Source organism: Vigna unguiculata, chromosome 2 (genome assembly GCF_037176805.1).
Source record: "Vigna unguiculata cultivar grain cowpea cultivar isolate G323 ecotype 2 chromosome 2, ASM3717680v1, whole genome shotgun sequence".
Classification (NCBI taxonomy): Eukaryota; Viridiplantae; Streptophyta; class Magnoliopsida; order Fabales; family Fabaceae; genus Vigna; species Vigna unguiculata.
Genome location: NC_140793.1, coordinates 33,536,224 through 33,555,306, shown reverse-complemented (window position 1 = coordinate 33,555,306; position 19,083 = coordinate 33,536,224). Strand labels below are relative to the sequence as shown.

The 19,083-nt window shown below is 34.1% G+C and overlaps 2 protein-coding genes across 2 annotated transcripts; both read left to right on the top strand.

The window, feature by feature from the left end:
- Nucleotides 1-1,101: 1,101 nt before the first annotated feature.
- ATBCAT-5 (branched-chain amino acid aminotransferase 5 / branched-chain amino acid transaminase 5 (BCAT5)) lies at nt 1,102-10,208 on the top strand. The gene is made up of 10 exons (XM_028058974.2): nt 1,102-1,319; nt 1,398-1,489; nt 1,575-1,749; nt 1,991-2,167; nt 2,254-2,385; nt 2,862-2,960; nt 4,647-4,763; nt 5,556-5,651; nt 9,571-9,683; nt 9,881-10,208. Exons 1-10 carry the CDS (start codon nt 1,200-1,202, stop codon nt 9,993-9,995), a joined length of 1,236 nt encoding a protein of 411 aa, XP_027914775.1. The 5' UTR covers nt 1,102-1,199; the 3' UTR covers nt 9,996-10,208.
- Nucleotides 10,209-16,646: 6,438 nt separating this feature from the next.
- On the top strand, nt 16,647-18,573 carry MYB68 (myb domain protein 68). The gene is made up of 3 exons (XM_028057248.2): nt 16,647-16,966; nt 17,120-17,249; nt 17,385-18,573. Exons 1-3 carry the CDS (start codon nt 16,831-16,833, stop codon nt 18,160-18,162), a joined length of 1,044 nt encoding a protein of 347 aa, XP_027913049.1. The 5' UTR covers nt 16,647-16,830; the 3' UTR covers nt 18,163-18,573.
- The last annotated feature ends 510 nt before the right edge of the window (nt 18,574-19,083 follow it).

Here is a 19,083-nt window from a genome sequence, read left to right as displayed (position 1 = left end):
AATTTTCAATTTTTTAAATGTGGGATGAACTGAATCAACTTGATTCACTTACTCTACAGGTTAAACCGGGTCAAGACGAGTTGACTCGTAACCCACCACCAACACTTTTTTTTTTCTTATAATTTTTTTTGTAAGTTTTTTCTTATAATTATTTAGTAATTATAATTATGTAGATTTATAATTTGACTTTTTAAATACTAGGATGTTATTCAATGATATTGTACTATTATAAGAAAATAAATCGGATATCCACTTTCATTTCAATGCAATAAATATATAATATAAATTATAAAAGATATATAATTAGTAAGTAAGTCAACTTACTAAATTATTAACTTGTGGTCAGTCGAGTCTCATTACAAAATTTATAACTCACCAACAAGTGAGCTGAGTGAAACTCACTTTTTTTTCAATTTGTATGAGTCGGATTAACTTACTTTGATGTCCTTAACTGACATTTTAGAATATATAATTAATGTATAAAATAACCTTATTTGAAAATAAAATAAATAAATTTTATTGCTCGTGAAAAATATGTCAATTAATAATGATTGAGGATATATTACGTAACAAAAACTTTAAAATATATAAATTGTAGATATGGTTTATATATCAAATAATAAGTTTAATTTAAACATAACAATCTCACTGACACATATAAGTTTATAGTTTATTTATATATAGTCGATTCATACTTTCATAGACAACTAGCCGACAGCAGTGGATTTATTAGATAAGAAAATAGAATAGTGGAGTTTAGATAAGCATAAGAATGTAGGATGATCCAAACAACACACGTAAGCTATTTTTTACTTCCACTTTCTTCCAAAGTGATAAAATAAAAAATGTAGGGATCCACTGCACTCAAATGCACACTGCAGCCGACGCAGTTTGACTCTGCACGGTTCAAAAAATTGTTGTCAAACTTAAAATAGCTTTTAATTCAAAATGAAGGTTGGAGGGGTAAGAGTGAACTTAGAACAGTGTAGACTATCGCATCCCATCCATAACAGTGAGTATTGATTCGCCCCGATGCTTTTGAATCCATTGATTTCATTCACATTACTAATTATAGTATTTATTAAATTATTATTGATGACTACAAAAGTAAAAAAGAAGAGAGATTCAGAATCACATAGTATAACCCACGTGCTTCACAAACCCTCCCATTGTCGTCGTTGTTTGAGGAAGGAGAAAAAATGGAGAGCAGCGCCGTCTCCGCACGCATTCGACTAACATACCCGATCTGTCCCTCTCGACATTTTCCTTCTCACCAATCGCCCTTCCTCTTCCCTTCTTCTCACTCTCTATCTCTCAAGGTTTTTTCCCTTTTCTATTTTCCTATTCTCTTACTACATTCTGTTATCTTCCCTAATTCATTTTCGCTTAATCTGCAGCTTAGTCAAAATCACTTTCCTCTCACTTCGTTCAATCTTCTCGAAGCTCCTTCTCCTCTCAAGCCTTCCGCCACTCTCTCTGATTCCTACAGGTACTTTCTTCTCCTTTTCATTATTATTTTTTTTTTCATTTTAAGGCTTCCGTTGATTAATCGGAATAGTATTGGAACTGAGCAGGGAAACATGTGACTTAGCTGATATAGATTGGGACAACCTTGGGTTTGGCCTTCAACCCACGGATTATATGTATATCATGAAATGCGCTCGAGGTGGAACCTTCTCCAAAGGTCAACTCCAGCGTTTTGGTAACATTGAATTAAACCCCTCCGCCGGAATTCTAAACTACGGCCAGGTTGGCTTATATTTTATTTGAGGCATTACATATTCAACTTCCGACTTCATTTTGTTGAATTGCTTTTGACCTGAAAACAATGCTTACTTTGTATTTGAATTTAAGTGAAATGTGTTTGGTGCTACAGTGCAATGTTCTAAAATTGAAATCCAATTAGTTGCATCGGTATTCTTAGCATTTTGTATTCAATTTACCTGATGTGCTTGTTTGATGGAGTATTTGTTTCCCTGCTTCAACATAGGGATTGTTTGAGGGTTTGAAAGCGTATCGGAAAGAAGATGGGAATATACTCCTATTCCGTCCGGAAGAAAATGGTCTGCGGATGCAGATAGGGGCAGAGCGGATGTGCATGCCGTCGCCTACTGTGGAGCAGTTTGTGGAAGCTGTAAAGGATACTGTTTTAGCAAACAAACGTTGGGTACGGGTGTTATGGACTCATGTCATCGCCTTAGACATTGTAGATTTTGTAATGACCTCGATTGATTAGATGAACTTTGGTTTCAGGTTCCCCCTCCAGGTAAAGGTTCATTGTACATTAGACCATTGCTAATGGGAAGTGGACCTGTACTTGGTCTTGCACCTTCTCCAGAGTACACCTTTCTAATATACGTTTCACCTGTTGGGAACTACTTTAAGGTTTGGTATCTAATTTGTTTCATTGAAAGACAGCGTCTTTATTTATTGTTTTATAAGTTTTCCAATTTCATTATCTTCTTTGGGATATAACAAATTTTGATCCAAATCCCCATGGCTAAGAGAAATTTGAACGATTTATTCCAATATAACTTGTAGTCTGAGAGCTGGATATTATGAGAATTGAGATGCAACATCAATAGAAATTTAAATTTTATTAGATTTTTCTGATATGATTGAATGGGTTGAATTTTTAGTATGAAAAGATGAAGAAAAATTTGCAACAGTGTTCTATTATGGGTCCAGATTGTTACCACCTATTTTCTTAGTAGGATTTATTTTCTACTTCTACAACTTCTATTAGTGCAGTATCACATTTTCTTAATAATTATTATTTTCAACATATCATTGTAATGCTTGTTTCTTTTTCGCATCTTTTATTACCTCCCAAAATTAATAAAATATCAATTTCACCACAGGAAGGTTTAGCCCCAATTAATTTGATTGTGGAAAATGAATTACATCGCGCAACTCCCGGTGGCACCGGAGGTGTGAAGACCATTGGAAATTATGCTGCGGTAAGCCAGATTGCATCCCTTTCTTCTTTCTTATGTGTTGTCCACTGTCACTTGTTCCTACATGTTCTCTCTATCTGATTTTGTTCGATATAACAGGTTTTGGTCATTATTTTGCCTTTTCCTATTTATAAATGCGTAACCTTATGTGGTCTACATACATTAGGGATTCAGGCTGTGCCTCTATTTTTTATTTTAACATGGTATCTAGAGCTATGTTTAATCTTTGCCTCCCGGTTAACACACTTTTCACCCGTGCTAATTTTTTTTTTAGAAATTGTTCCTCTTTTAATTTCTGACTTTGTTCTTAGGCTTTTTCTTTTCCCCCATTGTTTTTCGTCACCAATGTACTACCACCACCTAGTCTGATCCTCCCATTGCCGACACCGTTTGGACGGCGTCACCATGGTTGTGATCGTCCTGGCCAGCTACACCCCGTCCCAGTCCTCGTTGGCGTCGCCATGCGTGATGGTGCATCCGACATCCTTTCTGATGGCAACCACTATCGTTAGACTTGTCTCTCCATCCTCTTTCCTAAAAATTTAACTTTCATCACGATTGGAGTTCGTTGTAACTTTTTCACATCTTTTATGGTTGTTTCTCTCTATTAGGAATTATTAACTCTTTACAATTTTCTATAGCCTCTTCTGTTGCTCTTATGTCTGATCCATCCATCAATACCAATTACGTCAATGTGCTTCTCTCCATTGACAAATTAGATGGAATTAGTTATGATACCTAGGCATCAAAATTAGACTTTGGCTTAAGAGTTAGGTTATGTTGTTCATCATCATAAGAATGTGGCTACTATTGCTGAAAAGGAGCTTTCTCCTTGATTGAAAATTGATGTTCAATTATGTATTATACTCAAGTGTACTATTCCTTCATCACTAAAACATATATTTCCTGCTTATGAAACCTGTTCAAGTGTTTGGGAATAGGCCAAACTGTCACAAACCAATGATACTGAATGTTTTTATGGTGTTTGTCAATGCTCTTCTCCATGAGACCTAGACGTCTTGACTTGATGGTACAAAGATTGAATGTTTGGATAAAGTTAATGCTCTTCTCCATGACTTCAATGAGTTATTGTCCTCGGTATATCCATCACTATATACTTGTCTTTCATCTATTTCGCCTGTGTCAATTCCAAAATTTGTAGCTGAGGTCTTAACCCATTATAGGGACATAAAATTGATTATATTTGTAACAAACATGGTATATACTATATATATATATGCACTAACTTAAGTGGGAATGCTAGATTTAACGGGTTTAGCCCATCTCATTGTATTATCCTGTTTATAAATGTATAACTCTATGTGCTCTACCACACATAGGGATTTAGCTTCTCTTTTATTTTAATAGACTTAAATTTTTAAATCATCAAACTATTTTGAACGTTAGATTTTTCTCTTTTCCCATATTTTAATTGATATTTTATATTTATATTTACATTCTTGTACTTACCACATAGGAAATAATTGAGGGTTTTTTTTTCTGCCTTCGATTTCTTCCTCTTGCAATTTCCATATTTATTAACAGAACTATCCTGTATAGAGCAATTTCAGATGCTAAAGTTATTTGTTTGGTTTCTTAGATGTCATTTCTTGCCACCGGCATACTGTACTACTCTCTCTTTAAATCCCTAACTTTCTCTAAGTGAACATGTGCAAATATTCCTTGTAGGTTCTGAAGGCACAGTCTGAAGCAAAAGCTAAAGGCTACTCTGATGTTTTATACCTTGACTGTGTGCACAAAAGATATCTGGAGGAGGTTTCTTCCTGCAACATTTTTGTTGTGAAGGTATTGTAGTTAATCACCCAGTTTGAAATCAAGATCATGTTTACACACATATATCTGTCATTGTTGCTATGCATAGCTGTTACATTTTCATGCACTGAATTATTTTCTAATTGCCACATCTCTTGTGTCACAAATGCATGAATAATTTCCCCGGGCATGTACATGTTGGGATAGTAAGATGAATATCTTGTAGTGGTCAGAATTACCAATCATTTAAGTTTACGTGCAAAGTTTCCATCAATTTCTTGACAGAGCCCCATCAACTGATTTGAAGTATCTTCTAGGTATACTAGCAAAAATTTTCAGTAATGGTAGTCTCTTGATCCATGATGCTTGCTCCAACTAGTCGTCGGTGCCTTTGCAAATTGCAAACTTTAAACAACTGAAATCATCTCTTCTATGAATTTGCGTTTTGCTTGTCTCCTTTTTGAAACGAGAATTTCACCATGACTTGTAATTTTAAGTTGTATAAATCATGTCTGCTACAAGGTCAAAAGTATTATTTGGAGTCCACTATCGAAAAAATTCTATATTTTCGTGGTAGCTTTAATAAAGGAATCTTTTTACGCTAGTCTGAACAAAATTGTTAGGTTCATTTAAATATTGTCTGGATGACTATAAAATTTTCAATTTGGTCTTTTCACTAGTTTTCTTGAACATGAATTTTTGTGTAAACTTCCTTAATGTTCTTTTGTGTATTTTATGGTTCAGGCTTTATTGCGTTGTTTTCAAGCACTATTATTTTCATTTGAACTCACATGTCTAGCTTCCATTATTCCTGTGTCCTTTCAGGGTAACGTTATTTCCACTCCCGCTATTAAAGGGACAATCCTACCTGGCATTACTCGCAAAAGTATTATTGATGTTGCTCGAAGCCAAGGGTTCCAGGTATTCTAAATTTCCAAGTTAAGGAGAGGGTTGATGAATACTATCTGCTTAATATCTTACAATTGTGATATTTGATATCTCAGTGAGCTATATTTCTGAATTACTACTAAACAACGCTATCCCACTAAGTGAGATTGGCTATATAGATCATAAGATGTCATTGATCTCAGTTAAAAACCGAATTATCAGGGTTATTATTCACCATTAGTCTCCTTCAGTAATTTCTTTTATATCCTTAGTAATTTCTTTTATATCCTTGCTTTCCCTTCTATTCCTCTTTATATACTAAAAAAACATACCATCTACTATTTTCATCAGTACTTTTATTATTGGCCGCCTTCTTTCCTTTGTAGGTGTCCGATCACTTTAACCAGTTTTGACATATATTCCACGATAGATGTTACACCAATATCTTGATGTCTTCAATCATCCCGTATAATGTCCTTTACTTTACGATTACACATCCATCTTAACGTATTTACTGTTTCTGTTCTCACTTTTTTCTTCTGTTCATTTAATGATCAACACATTCTTCCATAAAGTATAGAAGAAAAATAACAATAAGATAAAATTTCCCTTCAGCTTGGTAGTTACTTTGCAATCAGAATCTGTTAGGATTAAAGAGGGGTATCACTGGGGAGATACAACACCAATGAGACCTGAGTCCAACCACATAAGGCACAGGCACTGACACCACTCTCAATCCAAAACCTTAAAGCAATGGGTTTATGGGTCGTGATTCTTATATAGTGCTCTATTTTCTCATTTCTGGTCAATGTGGGACTTAGACTCACACTTGGATTCCTAACAATCTCCCCCTCAAGGGTGAGTCCCTTCAACCACATTGGTACACTCCCCCTCCAGCGGAAGCTTCCCAATCACGAGTACTCCTTTTCTGTACTGTCATTCTTCTTAACGGGACACGCTTGCCTGACCCACACTGTCAGGAAGACTTTCGATACTAGGACCATACTGGTACTGCACTCGTCTGAGCCGGTATTAACCATCGGCTCTGATACCACTTGTTAGGTTTATAAGGAGGGGTATCACTGGGGAGATACAACACCAATGAGACCTGAGCCCAACCATATAAGATATTAACACCACTCTCAACCCAAAACCTTAAGGCAATGAGTTTATGGGTCTTTATTCTTATATAGTGCTCTACTTTCTCATTTCTGGTCAATGTGGGACTTAGACTCACACTTGGATTCCTAACAATCTCCCCCTCAAGGGTGAGTCCCTTCAACCACATTGGTACACTCCTCCTCCAGCGGAAGCTGCCCAACCACGAGTACTCCTTTTCTGTCCTTTTCTGTACCGTCGTTTTTCTTAACGGGACACGCTTGCCTGACCCACACTGTCAGGAAGACTTTCGATACTAGGACCATACTGGTACTGCACTCGTCTGAGCCGGTATTAACCATCGGCTCTGATACCACTTGTTAGGTTTATAAGGAGGGGTATCACTGGGGAGATATAACACCAATGAGACCTGAGCCCAACCATATAAGATATTGACACCACTCTCAACCCAAAACCTTAAGGCAATTGGTTTATGGGTCTTTATTCTTATGTAGTGCTCTACTTCCTCATTTCTGGTCAATGTGAGACTTAGACTCACACTTGTATTCCTAACAATCTCCCCCTCAAGGGTGAGTCCCTTCAACCACATTGGTACACTCCCCCTCCAGCGGAAGGTGCCCAACCATGAGTACTCCTTTTCTGCCCTTTTCTGTACCGCCGTTCTTCTTAACGGGACACGCTTACCTGGAACCCTTACCTGGGACCCTTGCCAGGAAGACTTTTGATACTAGGACCATACTACACTCGTCTGAGCCGGTTTTAACCATCGGCTCTGATACTACTTGTTAGGTTTACATAGAGGGGGTTTCACTAGGGAGATACAAACACCAATGAGACCTGAGCCTAACCACATAAGGCATTGACACCACTCTCAACCCAAAACCTTAAGGCGATGGGTTTATGGGCCTTGATCCTTATATGGTGCTGTACTTTCTCAATTCTGGTCAATGTGGGACTTAGACTCACACTTGGATTCCTAACAATCTCCCCCTCAAGGGTGAGTCCCTTCAACCACATTGGTACACTCCCCTTCCAGCGGAAGCTGCCCAACCACGAGTACTAATTTTCTGCCCTTTTCTGTACCGCCGTTCTTCTTAATGGGACACGCTTTACCTGACCAACACTGTCAGGAAGACTTTTGATACTAGGACCATACTGCACTCGTCTGAGTCGGTATTAACCATCGACTCTGATACCACTTGTCAGGTTTATAAAGGAGAGGGTATCACTGGGGAGATACAACACCAATGAGACCTGAGCTCAACCACATAAGACACTGACATCACTCTCAACCAAAAACCTTAAGGCTAAAAAATCTTAAGACAATGGGTTTTTGGGTCTTTATTCTTATATAGTGCTCTACTTTCTCATTTCTGGTCAATGTGGGACTTAGACTTACACTTGGATTTCTAACCATCTCCCCCTCAAGGGTGAGTCCCTTCAACCACATTGGTACACTCCCCCTCCAGCGGAAGCCGCCCAACCACAAGTACTCCTTTTCTGTCCTTTTCTGTACCGTCGTTCTTCTTAAATACTGGTACTGCACTCGCCTGAGCCTGTATTAACCATCGGCTCTGATACCACTTCTCAGGTTTTTAAGGAGGAGGTATCACTGGGGAGATACAACACCAATGAGACCTGAGCCAAACCATATAAAGCACTGACACCACTCTCAACCCAAAACCTTAAGGCAATGGGTTTATGGGTCTTTATTCTTATATAGTGCTCTACTTTCTCATTTCTGGTCAATGTGGGTCTTAGACTCACACTTGGATTCCTAACAAAATCTTCCATGTCTTCCTCTATTTAAACTACTCCTCAACTTGTATCCTGTATGTGACATCTTCATTATTTTTTCCTCCACTTTGTAATACAGATGCTATGTCCATAAACCTTGAAACATGTAATATGACTTCTCCCAATTTTATGTCCAAGCTATCCTCTTGTGTTTTTGCTAAAGTTGCCATCCATATAGTTTGTCTCAACCCAGTTCAAGGGATAATCTGTTGATTCTGATATCTGTCTCCAAAGCTAGTTTAGCGTTAAGCTCTTCCCTTGATTCTTCGATCAAAACTATACCATATGCAAAATGCATACATTTAGGAACAATCTTGTGTCCCTACTAGTACATTGTATCCAAGACTAGATTAAACTAGGGATTTGTTACTAAACTTTGGCGTAGGCCCATCCTTACAAATTAGTCCTTACCCTCGTCTTCTAGAGTTCTCACTTTAGTAGTTATCCCGTCATAAATGTTGTATAATAATAAGATGAGCCAAGTGAACTAGTTTCATTTTCCAAGCTTTCCACAACACTTATCTTGCATTCAGTCATGTTTTTCCTTTTTAATGAAAAAAATGTATCAGAATTTTTCTCTACTTTTGCAATTTTACAACAACCCTCAGAAGATAAATATCTTCTGTTGCGGACGGACACTTTTGACATAATTCTTTTTACGATTCCATTATATTCTTTTATTCTATACGCTTTCACATTTTCCCGTTATTTCATACTGTGATAAGTTTATCCCGTTGTAGTTTATACAATTCTAAGTATCTCTCTTGCTCTTATTATATATAGTAACCACAGTGCTCATTATCCATTTGTTTAGGCATTGACAACCTAAATATTTTTTACTTGACTTATTACCTGTTTATTTTGTTTTTTAATAATTGATTCCTGCCAAGTGTTCTTTAATGTCACCTGGAAAATAACTGGGTAGAGGTTACAGTTTTTATTTAGACTTTAGACTACACTGCTCTTTACTGTTTCTAATGCCATTAGTCACATTTCTTTTTCTTAATTTCCCACGGTTCATCTGATACGTGTGCAGGTTGAGGAGCGATTCGTATCAGTGGATGAATTGCTAGATGCTGACGAGGTCTTCTGCACGGGAACAGCTGTGGTTGTGTCACCTGTTGGCAGTATTACTTATCTTGGCAAGAGGTACATTGCAGTAATTGCGAAAGACAATTTGCACTTTATACATTAACATATATGAGACCAAATCAAAGACTTTTAATATTGTCACGAAAAAATAAACCCTGTCAACCGAGTTTTTCGTGTAACTCTTCCAATCATTTTGCTTATAAAGCCAGTTTGAATAAGTGGTTCACATTTTTTTTTAATTTTAAATTCTGCAGGGTATCATATGGGGATGGTATTGGCGTGGTTTCACAGCAACTTTATACAGTCCTAACCAGATTACAGATGGGTCTTTCGGCGGATGAGATGAATTGGACTGTTGAGCTGAGATAAGCGCAATAAGAATTGATCCAAGTTGCATGTTTGGCTGAACATAATTGCTTTTAACATTTGCGAGCTCTAGAAGTTACTTTTAAAATTTTGCTATCAGATATATATACACGATTAGCTGTAGATAGTACTGTGGTGTATTTAATGCTACTGAAGAAATAATTTTCAGTGGACTATTTATCTTTTTATTGGTCGAAAAATTTCTAGATGCGTTAATTGCGTACCTTGTTTTTCTTTTAACGTTTTTTTTAGTGGAAGTAGAAAAGTAGGTGTAAAAGCAGAAATTGTTGAGCTGCTAAACATGCTGTACTGGTGAGCAGGACTTTTTATATTAAACAAGTTCGCGAAAACTGTTACCATGATGGAACTACCCAACGGTTTTGAGATTATGTTTCTTGGTTAATTCCTTTTCGAGATGGGAATGGTTCAATTCTCCTCAATTAGTACCATAAACTGAAGTTGCCAAATCAAAAGGTAGCTGATAATCTACCTGAACCTGATAAATTTTTTGGATGACTTTTGTTCATTTTTTGAATCGATTTTCCAGAATATGTTGCATTGAGATGACTATAAGGTGCACAAGAAAATTGTATTACACTGTAATAAGGGAAATATTGTATAGGAACTACATGGCGTTAACGAAATAAGCCCTGCATTCTGGAGTCTGTGCCTGACAGACTGAGGACCTATTTGTTCCCTTGAATTCATGTTCTACTCGATTTATCACGACACGCGCAGTAACGAGTACAAAGCATTAACGCGAAATTGGAGTTTGAGTTTAAGTTCGTGGTAGGATTTGTCTTGATGGTTGGGCAGGGAAATGGTAATTGAAGTTTTTTTTCTCTCTCTGGTGTTGCATAAACAACTGGTGGAAATGGCTAGAATATTTTTTTTCTCCCTCTGGTGGTGCAATTGCAATGATCTGGTGACTACTATCCAGTATTCTCACAATATATATTTTTTTGTTACTTTTTTATTTTTTTTTTCTGAATTTTTATCATTTTGGTATTACAGTGTTAAACTAACGGTTTTAGCCAGTTTGAGATTGAAGTTTTCACAGTTCATGTGGGTTGATCATGGGATTTTATTTTTTTTTTACAAAAGTAGTGTGATTTTTTAACAAAATTATTAATAGACAGATTTTTAAAATATTACCTGAATAGGTAAAGTTTTATTAAACACGATTTTAAAAGTAATAAAATCGTGTTCTAAGTACGGTTTCTAATATATTATGTAAAAAATAATTTTTAAAGATATAGTTTTATATATTTTTTATTTTAATTATAGAAGTCTTAGAACCACACGAATTCTTATTTTTATTTTTATAGTTTTATATATATATATATATATATATATATATATATTAAAGATATAGTTTTATACATTTTTTATTTTTACTTTTAAAAAGAACTAGTGTCGGAAAATGAATGATTGACATGGCATATTTTTTGTCATGTAATAAGAACTGTTAACGCATTTCAATATTAAGGATTCAATCATCTATTTTATCAGGACAAATACTTAACAAAATAGATAAAAACTAAAATTATAATCATGTTATAATTCAGAAGAAAAAACTTGATTAACAAAAAAAAAAGAAGAAAAATTGATATGACAGAGCACGGTCCGTCGTAGGAAATGGCTAAATCTTTTGCTGAATTTAAAAAAAAAAAAATTGTAATTTCACTGTATACGAAAAGGCCCAGTTATCTTCGTTCTCTTCACTAATTAGCATCATCTGTTCCTTTGCTCTATTTTTAATTATTTTTTTTGGTCTTTTCTTCTATTATATTAAAAGCTCGCATTTTGCTGTTTGTCAATTAAACAGAAGTATTAAACGACTGATTTTATCTTAAAAAATACAAAGTAATTTTATTTTTAGAAGTTTCCTTCAAGTTTGAAATATAAATTTGAAATAAATTTATAATAATTTGAGAAAAAAACATTTTGATTTATTTAAAAACTTTTAAATACGAAAATAACGACTCGCATTGAAATAGAACTTCATAAAAACCATTGGAAGAGTTGTTGGTAAAAATTAAAAATAGAGATGAGATGTTGCACAATTTAAAACATTTATTTTATTTTGTACATATAAAAAAAAGAGTGAGTAATGGAGAATGAAGATGGGACATGAATTGTGAGATCAGTTGCTTATTAACATAAGGTTTTTTATTAAGTGAATAAACGAGCTAATCTAATTAGCATTATCATAAAGTATTACCATGACTCTGGCCATTGTTCAAGCATAAAAAGAAATAAAGAATGAGGAAAATGAAATACTTATGCTTTTCAACCAACAATGAAATAATAAACTAATATTCTTGGAATGAAATAAGATGTAGAAGGAAGAATTAGTTACCCATTAATCTATATGTGCTACACAGGTGTCTCTTAATCCGCAGACTATGCCACTATCAATGTGGATACAACTTTCATTAACTCCCAAACCATGTTTTCTTTTTCAAATGTAAATGCAAATCTCAGATCTCACACTTTGTCTCTTATGTCCTATTCTTTTTGACTTCTGTTTCTCCATTTTCATTTCCAAACTTTCTGACTCCCAACAAATCAACAACAACTGACATTTGGAAAATAAATGGATTTTGATAAGACACAAGAGATTAATGTTTTTCTTTCCTAGATTTCAGAATGGAAGGATCACAATTAATAATCATTATTAATTTCTAATACCTAAATTTATAAGCAATTACAAAGGATCTAAGCAGTGAACCGAACAACAGTTTTAATCTTTTTTATTATTGCTCATGTGGGACAATTAACATGTGTATTACATAATTCACTTGGTTATTACATTCACCTTGTCACTTTTCTTTTAAATGTTTTTCCCAGTTCCCATTTTATGTTGGACTAGGTCAAAACTCTGGAAGTATACTAATTCATGCTTCGAGATGTTACTCAACCATTACAGTGTAGACTTAAAATTGTTCAAAACATTTTGTAAATAGGAACATTGCAATGACTCATGCTTCTGGTGTTTTACTTGGTTTTCAGTAAGTCTTTTACTAAATTCTAAATTTTTATCTTGCAAAATACTAATTCTTTAGACATGTTCACTGATGATAGAATAGAACATTCTCCGCCGCGGCTAGGAACTATAATCTTCACTTGGTCTCTCTGCTACTGTAACTTACGTTAAAACCTCTGTTGGCCGTTTCAGACATTTGGATTTTCAGCGTCACACTTGGTCTTATTGTTGACCAAGTGTTCTGAGTTAATGTGACAGTTGAAACAATACTAACAATTATTCTCTGTCACGATCTGGTCGCATAAACAACAAAACCCAAGCCTTCCACCACGGTATGAATAGCAAATTTTCTAGAAGCTACTTAACTGAGTATGATTGATCCATGGACTAAGAAGAAAGAAAATTAATTATCGCATTTCTTCGTGTTTCGTACATGTTGTATTGCATTTAGTGAAGGAAGATTGTTGAAGTTACATGGAAGTAAAGATTGGACTGTGTCAAAAAGGCTCTGTTTCACACCAGAAACTAGGTCTAGGATTACGCATGCAAAGCGTGGAAATAGAGGAACTCGTAGTTGAAAACAGAAGGCAGTTACTTAACCATGGTTAATTGTTATGGCGGAATGACGAAGAAGATGAGTGAGAAGTGAGAGAAGTGATGATGGTGGCCAACCACCAAGACCGTTTCTTTCGCTTCTTGAAAAGTTGCCTACTTTTGTTTCTTCCATAACTTTCTTTTCTTTACTTTCTTTCTTTCTATGCACAACACAACTAGTCCATCTCCTTCCCAAAATTCAACTCATTTTCCTTCACTTTCACTCATCTAAATCTCTTCAATTTTAAATGCATTCTATGTTTAGTGCCCTTTTTTAAATTATATTTTCATAAAGTACCTTATTTTTTATGTAAATTTTATTACACTAATCAAAAAATAATTTGCATGTATCTTTTTTTTTCTCTATTAAATAATACCTCCAATAATCTTAGAAGTAAAACTTTAAAATAATTTTTATATATTTCTCTTTTTTTAGTCCTATCAAACGTCCTTTTACAGATTTGATTGAAAGGATAATTATATCATATTATTAATTTTAAAAGGAAAATGAATTTACTTTATTTTTCGAAAACAATATAATTTTAAATTTTTAAAAGAAATTGATAGTATCACTATTAATTTTTAATTATATAAATTACATTTCAATTATATATATTAAAATTTGATTAAGTCATAACAAAGTTTATATAACCCATAGAATACTCGTTAATATTGATAATTAATAATGAAGAAGAGGAAAGTATTTTGAGAGGTACATAATTGATGACGTAACAGAGGTGATAGTGGGAATCCTAGTTGTTGACTACCTGCATACTCGAAAAAGTAATTCATTAATAATGTTGTCTTATCTCTTTTTTATTTTTTGGATAAAGGCTGCTTAGATAGAATCCCATGTATTTTGCCTAAGATAATTTTCCTTTTAAATATAAATATAAAAAAAACAAAACAAAACCTTTTTATTATTTAAATGAAAAGCCGGCATTACATTTTATTTGATCATAAATAAATAGAAACATAGTTATTTAAAATATTTATTTTATGTTATGAAAAAGTTTATCATTTTAATAAGAAAACATTCTTTTTCAACCATTTGAAGAATTTCACTGAAATTTTCTTGCTCTGTCCCTTTTATGCTTCTTATTAATATTTTTTTTATGTAAAATAAATCTGAAGGAAACAAAATAAGAAATGAAATAAAAATTAAAGAAATAATTAAAATCTTAAATGATTTAAATTGAATGAAAAATAAAATACAAAAAGCAAATATTATTTTCTATTTATGATTTTTAAATTTATAAAATAGGAAAAAATAAAATAAATGTAGTACAAATTATCTTAACTTCACGCGCTGCGTCCATTATGTTTAAACATTTTTCATCCTGGGTTTAAAATTTGAATGTATATTTTATACTTAAATACTATTTTAATTTAAAGAAACATCATATATATTACTTAAAAACAATGGTATAAGATACATATGCTACTAATTCAAAACGATATAAGTATATCAAATTGTGAGCGATTTTCGGTCTCCTAAATATGTTTAGATAACTAAGTTTATCTATTTTTAAAATTAAGCAAATTTCGTTTTGCTCTATCTATTTACTTTGGCTTGAGAATTTCAAATTATAATTTTCTACTCAAAACTTTTGATTGGACTAAACTGTTTTCATTTTCCTCAAAACTTACCAACTAAAACATTATTTTTCGCAAAAAATAAAAAGTCACATATCTTCCTTTTTCAAACTTTAATTTCGCACCCTACAATGTTTTTCTAACTTCATTCAATGTTTGCTAACTTTCTGCTAAACTTTTAGAATGATTTAATAAATTCATCAGAAGTCCGAAATGTTGGATGTAAAATGAAAATTTAAGGGTATATAGAAAACAATTATCTTTGTTTTTATTTATAATTGCAAATTTATTTATATTTTTAAAATTTTACGTAAGAAGTAGTGACATAATAAAAGCTCATTTCCTTATTTTATATAGAATAAAAAAAAGTATTTTGTGGATAAAAAAACTTTTTTAAAAGTAATAATTTGTTTCACTATGTGCGTTGATACATTTACAATCACTCAAATTCGTACTCTCTGAACACAACTGATTTTATTAATTCATATTTAATAATTTAGTTTATATTATATTTAAATATCTTAATTCAATATTTGATTATTATTTGAAGCAGTTAAAAAATTATACAGACATAAAGTGCAAAGTAAACTCTTCCTTTTATTATAAATAAATGTATCTAAGTGAATGTGAGAAGAGAAGCCATCAATAATAATTAGCCCTAATTTACGTGAGACTGTCCTTTTATCATTATAATTGGAAAGATGTGATGAAACTTCTTGGTATATATCACTTTCATTACACAAGAATATGAAGCACCAATCAGATTAATTCCATATTATTTTAGTAATGCATTTCAAAATAACAAAACAAATATACAAATTTGAATGCTTTATTCCACATTTATGTTTCAAATGTGGATAAAAATTAAGCATATGATTGTATGAGTGAACCATATACAGTTCAGAAGTTCTTTTTAGCACTGCTAAAAGGTTTGAAAAGTTGTGAGTAAAGTCTCACACATGTTGTCCCCATAATTTGATCATGAATGACCAAATGGAGTGAATTGTTGAACTGATTTTAGGTTTTGGCAAAGTAGTTTCCAAATGACAAACATGAACACTCATCCTGCTTCTTTTTCCTGCGCAATCCAAGAATCACTCATCTGGGCATTACGTAATCAAAGAAAGAACCATTCAACGAAATGAGGTTTCACCACTTTAACCTTTCACCTTTGGTCCCACTCTGCTTGCACCATGCACGAGGTTTATCTCATCACCCTTCCACAACAATAATTCATATCCCCCTTGCTTCAACAAAATAATATATGAGAGAGACTGCATGATCATCATAAATAAAGACTTACATTATTCTTCTTCATGCTTTCTGTAAACATTTTCTTATCATAATTCCCTTTTTAATTATAGAGCATACATAGTAAGAAGGACAAACAAAAATAATGGTCTATTTCCAGCCATTTTTCAATTCACCCATTATTTTAAGCATAAAGGAATATCTTTTCCTTCCTTCACCTTTTTGAAACCTTCCAAAGCCCTCTCTCTCTCTTTCTCCTTCTCCAGGCTATTTCTCTCTCCTCTTTCTCCCCCTCTTATATATATATAGAAACACACCATTATTATCGTTATACTGAACCCATAACAAAGATTGGCTTACTTGAGACTCAGACCAACTGACACAGAGAGAGAAGGTGGCAGAGCAGACATGGGAAGGGCTCCTTGTTGTGACAAAGCCAACGTCAAGAAAGGTCCATGGTCACCTGAAGAAGATGCTAAACTCAAGGCTTATATTGAGCACCATGGTACTGGTGGCAACTGGATAGCCTTGCCCCAGAAAATAGGTATATATTCATCAATCAACACATGTCAATTAAATATTGTTGCAGATCAAGCTTCTCAATTACGTATATATAATGATTTAACTTTCCAATCTTATTTTAGAACACAGAAATGTTTAGGTTGTTTCTTATTGTCTTTGTATGTGTGTGGTTTAGGCCTTAAGAGATGTGGGAAAAGCTGTCGTCTTAGATGGCTAAATTATCTTCGACCAAACATCAAACATGGGGGATTCTCAGAAGAAGAAGACAACATCATCTGCAGCCTTTATGTCAGTATTGGAAGCAGGTAATTAAATAAGTTCCTTAATGATCTGCTGAGAAAGTTAATTTGAATTTGTTATTCTAGTTAATTAAGGAATCTCTATTTATGTAGACTAGAAATCCGATTAATTGATCGCTTAGAAGTCGCTGATACATGCAGGTGGTCAATTATAGCAGCACAGTTACCAGGGCGCACAGACAATGATATAAAGAACTATTGGAACACGAGGCTAAAGAAGAAGCTTCTTGGGAAACAAAGAAAGGAACAGCAGGCTCAAGCTCGCCGTGTCAGCAACAATCAGCAGAAGCAAGATGTGAAAAGAGAAACCGAGAATTTGATAGCAGCTTCTGAAGTCATCAATCAAGTCCCTTATTGGTCTGCAGAATATTCTTCTGTGCCTCTCCCAGTCACTGATGTTTCCTTTCAACACTACGGTCTGAACAATCAAACTTCTCTCAGGAACTTGATGGTTAACAGACTAGAGGGAATTAGATTTTCCAACGATCATCATCAGCATCAGCAGCAGCAGCCATACACCAATGCATGTGAAATTCCCTCCCTGCCAAACCAGGTTTTTCCAACCATGGTAAATCATGTGGCCGTGGTGAGTGATGAAAACAATAGCGTCACTTATCAGCCATCAAATATATTTCATGGGTTTGAAAACTTCCCGGGTGATTTCTGCGAACTGGTCTGCGCGAACTCGCAACAAATGGATCGGTCAATGGAGGGTTTTAACTACGGAATGGAATCCATGGACGTGATGAGCAATGGTGGTAGCAGCAACACAACTTCAACGGAAAGCACTAGTTGGGGTGACATGAACTCTTTGGTCTACTCACCTTTGGTTTCTGACTATGAAGGTTGCCGACAGGGAAATCCTCGAGATGTTGTTGCTTTCGAAGAGTGTAACTACTTTGGAATGCAGATGCAATAACAGCACTGAATACGAGGTGAAAAAAATTGGTATCTGCGAAAAACCCTAATGAGTTGAGTTTAATTCGCTTACATAATTTGTTGGTTTGGTAGTTTGTTTTTCATTGAAAGTGTTGCGAACATGTTCCAGCACAAGTGTTTTGTTGAGGATTTATTTTCTATATATGTATAACCTTATGTATATGGATGGTACAGAAGGAAAGAATCTTAGTAATAGTGGTAGAGGCTTGAATTCCTATAATGTGTCAGTTTTGTACTGCAGCTGGATGAAGTGCAGTTTGTTTGGATACGTGCATATGTTTATACCACAAGATGCAGTTTAATTATGGTGATGTACTTGGATTGAAGAATGAGGGAGGAAAATCTGAGTTTCTATTGATTGATTTGTATTTATCGCAAAGTTCATTTGAAAGGCGAAGGAAAAGCTGTGAGAAGTTTGAAAGGTGCATAACATTTTGGCTGTGAGTTAGTTAGCTTTAGCAAGAGAGGCATCAATTATGTGGCTGCATTCTTTTATAGTTTTGTTGATGTCTGGTATTTAGTTGGCGTACATCTCATGTGACTCCAACTACAAACTATAGAGCATTAAGCCTCGTTGTCCCTCAACTTGGATGCCTCATAAAATCCGCCTCACAATAACAACACATACTTACTTGCAACTAAAACTATGCACACGTACCCACTATCTCTTCTTTTCTTCGTCTTCATACATTTATTCAGACGACAACTAAATTTTGATAAATTTTTTACAATAATATAAGATGATATCTTTTAAGTAATTTTAAAATATATAGAAATGAGAAACTACTTAAAAGATATTATATCAAGTCGTAAGAAAAAATTGTTAAAATTTATTGTTAAAAACATATTTTTCCATTCAAAATCAAAAACCCTTCTTCTAAATTATTCTCTCCCTCTTTCT

What these genes read in the sequence shown, in the direction of transcription:
- ATBCAT-5 (XM_028058974.2), top strand. Translation starts at nt 1,200, where the DNA reads ATGGAGAGCAGCGCCGTCTCCGCACGCATTCGACTAACATACCCGATC. An exon ending in ACTCTCTCTGATTCCTACAG is followed by an intron (nt 1,490 to 1,574) that starts GTACTTTCTTCT and finishes GGAACTGAGCAG; the next exon opens with GGAAACATGTGACTTAGCTG. An exon ending in TTTTAGCAAACAAACGTTGG is followed by an intron (nt 2,168 to 2,253) that starts GTACGGGTGTTA and finishes CTTTGGTTTCAG; the next exon opens with GTTCCCCCTCCAGGTAAAGG.
- MYB68 (XM_028057248.2), top strand. Translation starts at nt 16,831, where the DNA reads ATGGGAAGGGCTCCTTGTTGTGACAAAGCCAACGTCAAGAAAGGTCCA. An exon ending in AGCCTTGCCCCAGAAAATAG is followed by an intron (nt 16,967 to 17,119) that starts GTATATATTCAT and finishes TGTGTGGTTTAG; the next exon opens with GCCTTAAGAGATGTGGGAAA. An exon ending in TATGTCAGTATTGGAAGCAG is followed by an intron (nt 17,250 to 17,384) that starts GTAATTAAATAA and finishes TGATACATGCAG; the next exon opens with GTGGTCAATTATAGCAGCAC.